At 35.8% G+C, this 9,303-nt stretch overlaps 1 protein-coding gene across 1 annotated transcript; it reads left to right on the forward strand.

Annotated features, from left to right (window-relative positions):
* The first annotated feature begins 7,500 nt into the window (after positions 1-7,500).
* Positions 7,501-8,733, forward strand: LOC137717166 (F-box/kelch-repeat protein At3g23880-like). The gene has a single exon (XM_068456470.1). It carries the CDS (start codon positions 7,501-7,503, stop codon positions 8,731-8,733), a length of 1,233 nt encoding a protein of 410 aa, XP_068312571.1.
* Positions 8,734-9,303: the final 570 nt, after the last annotated feature.

The raw sequence follows: 9,303 nt of genomic DNA on the forward strand, positions 1-9,303 counted from the left end.
ATGATCAGTTCTGTGATGCTGTTAAGAATAAACGAATTTTGTGATGCTTTTAAGAATAAAGGATCTAATATATTTGGTTTGTTGTCTACAGAAAACCAAGGAACTTGACAGCACAGATTTACCAAGTCAGTTACCTGCTTTTGCGATAGCTTCCTTCTCCCTTCTTGATTGACAGGTGCGGATCCATGCATTGTACTTATGTTTTTGTAATTTAATTATCCTCTTTGAAATTTCTGTCAAGATATTTATTTTCCTGCATTTTAAAGTTGAAAAGTGTAGTTTTTGGAGTGAACACAACGGAACAATGGAATCAACTTTCATTTTCTAAAGACCGGCTCCAACTTTGTTGATGAATTTCGTTCTCAATTTTAATCGGTTATCTACTTGAATCCATTTTTCTACGCCTAATTAGTTCATGCAATTAGCGCTCTTTCATGTTTAAATATGCTAAATACTTTAGATTTAGTGACCATACAGTTGTAGACACTCTATTGGAGATGTTCAAGTCTTTCATTTTTTATTTATTTATTTCTAGGTGCATATTTCCTTTGTTACCCACTTATTTCAAATTTTTTGAAAAAAAAAAATAAATAGGAACTCTTAAAAAAAAAAAAAAGTATATATATATGTGTGTGTTTTATTTACTAATTAGTTTTAATTTAAATTTTCTGTTTTCACATTCTGTGTTTCAACATCAAAAACATTTGTTTCAAAAGTTGTCTGTGCGTGTGTTACAATTTGTGCTGTGTAAGCTTGGGGTGATAAAAACAGTATATTAATTGAAGAACATTGGATTTTTGCAGGGAGCAAACCGGAATAGCAAGACGGGCCTATTTTCCAACTATAGTGGTCATGTGCGCAGACAAGAAAAAGTAAAACTGGATCCTGCAGCCTACAGCAAGTCTAGTTTACCATCAACCACGGCAGTTGTAGAGCTATCAAATTGCAAAATTTAATGAAGCTTAAAGCATTTAGACAAACATGCAAGCAGAGTCACAGCAAACAAGCAGTTATGGGGCCTCGAAATGCATTGCTTAACTTGCAGAAATATGTCCCAACTCCCAAATAGTTTTTCTGATCACCTTCACCGCAAACAGCAGTTATTTTGGGAGGGTTTTCAGAAAGCGCATGGGCAATTTTGATGAGGCTTCTGTACTGGACCCAACTAATCCACTTATGTCACTCCTACCCCCATAGATATACATCATTTTTAAAGTCCTACATACACATTCTAGTATTCTACAATTCGTCAACAAAGTTGAGAACGATTAAAATTGAGAACAAAATTTATCAACAAAGTTGAAAAATGAAAGTGGATTCCATTGTTACATTGTGTTCACTCCAAAAACTACACTTTTTAATTTTAAAATGCAGAAAAATGAATATCTTGACAGAAATGTCCAAGAGCATAATTAAATTATAAAAAATAAGTACAATGCATGGATCCGCACCTAGCAATCAAGAAGGGAGAGACAAGCTATCGCAAAGCAGGTAACTGACTTAAGTAAATCTCTCGACTGATTTGCATTTCAAAACATTCATTTCATTTTGGTCTAACATTTCATTTATTATTCCAGTCATCTATACCCACCAGCAACACGAAAAGCAGATTTACACTACATGGATGCAGAATACCGATATATCACAGTTACATATGAGCAACATCAATCCGAGCACTAATTTTCAGATCTACATTATTTCAATTAACAATGTATGTGAATGTGAATGCAAGGATGGGTTTTATAAGATCTGTTATGGATCCGAGATTTCCTGCATCAGTATAATATGGTATCTTTGCACGGAGCCATGGATAACTTGTGCGAAAACGGGTCATACTCCATGCAACCAAACCCTATAATTTTAATCATGTTAGGGTCGATAGACTTACCGAAAAACCAAAACTGCCTAGATCGCTGCTGATCTTTGAACAAGAACAAACTCACAAAATTAGGTGCAGTCAAGAACATTTGTCCTCTCTCCAACGTCATCCTGAGGGAATGATGTTTGAGAGGAGGACAAATTTGTTCTTGACTGCACGTAATTTTGAAAGTATGGTCTTTTTCAAAGATCAGTAGTGTTCTAGTCAGTTTTGGGTTTTCAGCTAATCAATTGACCCTAACATGATTAAAATTATAGGGTTTGGTTGCATGGAGTATGAACCATTTTCGTACAGGTTATCCATGGCTCCGTGCAAAGATACCATATTATACTGATCATAAAGTTAGGAGAGATGAGCATTCTTGATGTCGATGCAATATTCCTCCTTCCACACTATGGTACAGTGTGGAAGGAGGAATATTGTATCAGCATCAAGAATGCTCAAACGAAAAAGAGGGCCAGTTTCATCACTTGCAGTGTTGAAATGGTAAAAAAAGAAGGGAACTGTGTGAGCTGGGAACAGTAAACGTAAGCCTCCGATCGAGTCTGAAGGTTGTTTGGTTGTCAAAGGTCAATCGACCTATTTATATACCAAAAGTCATTGTTTCATACAAGTCGCTTCCCGTGAGCTACCTAATTTCCATACAAGTCTCTTTCTTCCCGTGAGCTACCTAAACCCTAATCAACCATGCATAAATCATTCTTTTTACACCATCTTTACATGCTACGTGCTTCTGCACATTAAGATTTAAACCTTCTTCTTGTGGACCAGTGGTTATTATTATTCTTTATACCCACAAGCTTCGTAAACTTCTTGCTCCTCTCTTATATATTTATGGGATTTTTGAACTTTAATGCTTCAAGAAGATTAAACTTTAATAAAAATCTGGTGTTAGATTGAATATTGATTTTAGTCTCTAATGTGTACTCAATTCAAATTTATATTATATTTTTGTTTTAATATTTAATAGATATCTTATTTAATGTCATTGCATTAAATTTTAAATTTATTATTATACACATTTTAATTCATTAATTTTGTTTAACTTCCTCTAATTAGTGTACCAAAATGTCCGTATCATAATTTATTTTACTAATTTAGTGTATCGAAATGTCCGTACCTAAATATATTGTAGTAAATTAGTGACACATAAGAAAATATGCAAAAATATAACTGTATTGAAAATTCCATATCTAACTATATGATACTGAACTAGTGTACCGAAATGTCGATACCTAAATATATTAGACTAAACTAGTGTACCTAAATGTCAGCACCTAAACATATTATACTAACTCAGTGTACTGAAATGTTCGTACATAAATATACACATCAAGTTTCGCTCTTAAATTCGAAGGAGGACAAAATTAAGATTAAGAGTTTCACGGTTCTTACCCAAATTTGGCCAAATTCAAGCCTACAATCAGCAATTCCAGTTCGTACACCCTCAAACCACCATCACCCAGATGAATGTTAAACATGCAACAGGAAAACGAATCAATTCCCTAAAATTTTGAAATTGGGGGTGATCTGAATATGGACTAAAACCTAGAATAACTTTACCTTGAGTAGAAAGGGTTTTAGAAAACGACGTCGATGGAGGCCCAGAATTTGACGCCGCGGCAGAGCCTGGTGTTGAGAGAGAGAGAGAGAGAGAGAGAGAGAGAGAGAGAGAGAGTGTTCGAGAAGCAGGGATTTGCATTTTTGGTTGAGAGAAAACCGAACGAAGCAGAAGAGTCGAGAGATTTCGAGTGAACACCAGAGATACAATCGTCATCTTACTGTGCAATATATAAAAAACAGTTCACAAACATAGCATTTGGCCCCTCAATATGTAGACGCCATCCCCCATCTTCATTCTGCAAAAACAAAGACATTTCATCACAATCAAATTCTCTAAAAAGTTTTCAGCCACGGCAAAAGTTTTTTACTCTTCAGTTCGAGTCCCGGTTGAATGGGCCTTATCTTGTTACAAGGTTCACTCATTTAGAGCTGTTAATATTAAAAGTGAGTTTAATGGTACACATTCAAGATGAATGGCCAGAAGTTGAAACCGTACTTGGAGTTATCTTTCGACAAATCAATGACTCTTAAGTAATCACTGATCTAACCGACCAACTTCAACCGTCACAGATTAAATAAATCGATTATGCGGAGGCAACCCTATTTTCTAACATTTTTCTCTTTTACTTAGAGCATCTCTATACAAGAACTTCCGTTACAAACTTTGAGGACTCATTTAGGAGCTTTAAAAGGATATTGGAGTCCCTAAAAAAATATATTGCCTGCTATTGTAAATCCTTATAGTATCATCCCTAAATGTAGAGATCAAAATATTATTATTCATTTCGTTGGAGCATCGTGCCCATTGATAAAAATAAAAAAAGCTATTTCTAACATTGATTTTTCAAGCCCAGCATTTCTAATATTTTGTATGTACTTAGAGGTACTAGCCCAGCATTTCTAATATTTTGTATGTACATAGTCCAGCATTTTCTTATTTCTGTGTACAAATGCTGGTCCCAGTTGAAAATTGGATGAAAGCAATGAACCGCAGTGAATGATTATAGTGTTTTGTATATCTAAATTTATCTTATTGTTTTCCTCGACTATCTCTGCATTTTTCAAGCATAGTAATCAATACAGTTTTTAATCCCGCTGCAACGTGCCGGCAAACATTGCCTAATCCTTGTATATTAAGATACTTTGAGGCTTCTGTACTGGAATACAGAAGGGTCCACTATGCTAGTCCAGTTTGTTCATAATTTTGTCCGGTGTTTGCTGTGATCAAGCATATTGGGTCCAGGTTTTACTAGCAAGCGTGTCCCTTGCGGTGCTGTGGGTTTTGAAATTGTATAAAACATGTAAAAAGTTTTAAATATAAATGATTTGCATTACTACTTGTATACATGGGGAAATCTATTTACAACCCTATCTACCATACCAATGAGTAGTGTTGAATTTCCAGATTCCAATTGTTTGTTTCTTCACTTTGTTCCTCCTTTCTTCTGATATGTAGCTGTTTTCATTTCTCTGTTAGAAATTGGAAAAATTGAAGTTAACGTGAACAAATGACAATTGGATTTGTTAAAGGATGCTTTTGCTAAATATCAGAACAATAAAAAGAAATAACATAAAGCATCACAAAAGTCGTTTATTAAATCCTTTATTCTTAAAAGCATCACAAAAGTCGTTAATTCTTAACAGCATCACAGAACTGATCGTTTATATCATCTGAAAATAGTAAAGAAACGAAACATACAGTTAAAAACCATTTGGGAAACATAAGTAAGCCTTTGGTTATTAGATTCCCGGTAGGAAAAGCACAAAAAATTACACACAACGAAACTATTGAAACTTTAAAACCTACTTCCCAAATAAGGTTCTCCGACTGGCTAATGGCCAAATTGGATTTATATTATCATTTCAAACACTGCAATGCCTGAGTTTTTTTACTAGACATTCTAATTAATCATTATTTAACTAAAGAATACAATAAATAGAACAATAATTGGACAAAACAGGAGAAGCAATATTAAAACCATGGGGTTACCTGAATTTTGAGGTCTGAGGGTGATAGCTTAATGGCATCAAATTGAAATCGTAAACCCAAAACCCAATCAAATGATAAGGAAAAGAAATAAAAATGTTACCTTCCTGAGAATAAGGTCCAGAAGCTGCCCCAGATTTTGAGTCGCATAACTAAGGTTGGTTACTTCTAAATGCAACGAAGAGAAAATACATGTTACTAACTGTAAAAAAAAAAAAAAACACAATAACCAACAGGGTGTCGCTCTAATATATTATTAATTAATTTACAACAAAATTAACTGAAGCAAACAAATCTGAAAAACAGGGCTAACCATCGAATTCTCGGGGTTTGAGCTTCTTGGTTTCAGGTTTACATGCTGAAACCTAAGTCAAATTTCTTGATAAAAAAACTAAGAAAAACTCCACAAATTACTAATTTGTAAAAAAAATTCAGAATCCCAGATTAAATTTCAACTTTAAAAACCCCAATTCGGACAATATACCCACAATACCTCCAAAGATGCTCACCTAAACAGAATGAACAAAAACTGCCCAACTCAGTTGGACATTCCCTTAAACCACTCCAACATAAACAATCATGCTTTTAGCACAACACAAACCGTACGGGGCACAAAAATTGAAATTTGAAGCAGATCGAGATATCTTCAACCCTCTAAAAGAAAGAGAATCCTAAATGTCAACCTCAACGTTTCAGACTCACTAAATTCTAGTGTTTCTTCAGCTTTTCTAACAATGTGGTAGTTTCTAACAACATTAACCATTATGTTTATCAAAATAGTACTGGAAATCAAACACAACACTCGTCAAATATCGACTTACTCTTTTCAACAGCAACTCCATTGCCCTTGACACTCTCAGCAATTGTGATCAGAGTATGAAGAGCTGACCAAATAACTTGCAAAAATTAGAACAAAATGCTGAAACTTGATGCAAATTAAAACCATGGCTGCTCTAATTAACACTAACAAATCTGTTGCCAATATTGTCAGTGACAGAAAAAAATGCTAAAAAACAATGTGAGTCACAAAATACATGAAACCTAGATCGAATTTCTTGATAAAACCTACGAATAACTCCACAAACTACTGAGTTGTAAAAAAAATTCAGAATCCCAGATCAAATTTCTTGATAAACTATAAAAACCCCAATTCGAACAATATACCCATAATACCTCCAAAGACACTTAATTTGCATAATTCACAACAAAAAAAAAGAGTATACATACATCAAGTTTCGCTCTTAAATTCGAAGGAGGACAAAATTAAGATTAGAGTTTCACGGTTCTTACCCAAAGTAATAGAAACAAATGCATAAATGTACAGAAGGCTTTTTATAGAAAAGTTTCTCTATCTTGACATTCAACACACAGAATTTCAAATCTAAAGTATTTAGCATATTTAAACATGAAAGAGCGCTAATTGCATGAACTAATTAGGCTTAGAAAAATGGATTCAAGTAGATAACCAATTCAAATTGAGAACGAAATTCATCAACAAAGTTGGAGCCGGTCTTTAGAAAATGAAAGTTGATTCCATTGTTCCGTTGTGTTCACTCCAAAAAACCGCACTTTTCAACTTTAAAAAGCAGGAAAATAAATACCTTGACAGAAATTTCAAAGAGGATAATTAAATTACAAAAACATAAGTACAATGCATGGATCCGCACCTGGCAATCAAGAAGGGAGAGAGAAGCTATCGCAAAGCAGGTAACTGACTTCGACAAACACAGGTCAGGCGCGAGATGATACGATGGTAGTTGGTCAAGGTCTCAGTCGAATCTGGACACACACGGGTCAGGCAGCGGTAGTCTTGAGGTGCAAAGGTGCAGCTGAGTAACGGCGGCGGTGCGAACAAGCATATATATATATATATATATATATATATTAGGAGTCCTATATTTAGTAGGAGTCATATTTGTATTTATCCTTTCCCTGTGAGAACAAGCATATATAGGACTCCTAATATATATATACACACACAATAAATATATCTATATCTATATATTTACATTTATATTGTAACCCTAACGATCAATACGTGCGAAACTTCAGCCATTCGCTTTCTACTATTATGGCGGGTGATGATGGAGAATTGCCGATCTTGTCCTCCAACAATGACGATATAATCGTCGAGATACTTTCATGGCTACCGGTCGTATCTCTCCTCCGATTCCGTTGTGTATGCAAGTCATGGCGCGCCTTAATCACTACTCCCCAGTTCGTGGCCAAGCACCGAGCACATACCAACGACAGCAACAAGAATGTCCTGATTCTCACGAAACCGTACTGGCCGCCACCAGCCCCGCCACCACCCCCCTCTGTATCTCCCCTACTGATTGACTACCAATCACTGAAGAAGAATGTTGCCGCCTGCGCCTCTGCCTCTTCATCAGCGATACGAAGCAACCATAGAGACGTTGAAGCTGAATTTCCAGATGATACTAGCCTCAACGATTCATCACTTGTGGGTTCTTGCAATGGTCTCATCTGCCTACTACTTAACCCTCTACTTGAATACTATAAAGAATACTATGAAAATATAAGACTTCTCTTGTGGAACCCTAGTACCAGAACAGCCCATAAGGTACCGGACATTGATTGGTTTTGTTTCAGACCATGTTATTACGGATTCGGCTACGATTCCACCACTCAAGACTACAAGGTCCTTTTGGGCGGTAAAAGTGACAAAGATGGATTTGCTGCAATCTTCTCACTCAAAGCGGCTTCATGGAAGATTGTTGTAGACTCCCTCAAGCCTGCGGCCTCGTTAGGTATTGATGGACGAGGGTGCTTCTTAAATGGAGCTCTACATTGGAATCATAGACACGATAACGGGACAATAATCAGGTCCTTTGATTTCGCACAGGAGAAATTTCATTCGTTTTCCTCTATTAGGCATAACAAATGTTATTGGGCGGGAGTGGGGACTACTGGAAATCGTCTCTTCTTTCACACTTTCTGCCATGATTGCCAAAATTTTCCTGACTTTGAGGACACTGGCCTTACCCTATGGGTGATGATGGAATATGGGGTCGATCAATCTTGGACTATTTTTGCAAAAATTCGCCCGGAGATTTTCCCTCCTAATGTGTGGTTGTTGAATCCGTTATTCCTCGACGATGGTGCACTTTTGATGGAATCGGATCGAGGTGACTTGGTATTATATATGCCTAAGGAAGATACATGCAGGAATGTGCTCGACAATTCTGATGTTGAAAAATTGAGAGCTTCGTCTTCGTCTGGGCGTGCAGTAATGGTTATGTACGTAGGCACTTTGGTTTCACCGGCGACAGGTGGCGGCTAGCTCATACATTTTGATTTGTAAGATACCAAATGGTATTGTGAGCCTCGTCTCTCTTTTGCTCTTTTTATTAATTTAACAATGTATTCAAGGTAGTGAGTATTATTTAATGCAATTGAGAATTATATTAATGATCTATTCATCTTTTCGTGATCATGTACGAGACCAAATTTAGATTTATATTACTCTTGATCTATTTCGTCCTTCATGATCATGTATGAGAACAAAAGGACATACATAGCCCCATCAATATAATTCCAGGCATTTCTTTATAAATGAGATCATACGTACGTACATACATATATTTATATATAGAGAGAGAGTTCTGGAAGAGAAAGCAATCCGTTAGTGTAGGGGAAAATAGATGATAAGATCAATGAATGTGTACCGAAACTTGCAACATGTTTACATATAGAAAAGTAAACCATCAACTTATACACGACTTATTATCCGTTTAGTGTTCGTCGAGTTTGTGAATGGGATCAATTAGTCACAACTCACCTGGTTGTGGGATAGGTTGGAGGGTCTGAGATGAATCTCTAGGGATGAATCTAATGAAGAACTATAGTAAGA

The sequence above is a fragment of the Pyrus communis genome, chromosome 15, assembly GCF_963583255.1.
Source record: "Pyrus communis chromosome 15, drPyrComm1.1, whole genome shotgun sequence".
Lineage (NCBI taxonomy): Eukaryota > Viridiplantae > Streptophyta > Magnoliopsida > Rosales > Rosaceae > Pyrus > Pyrus communis.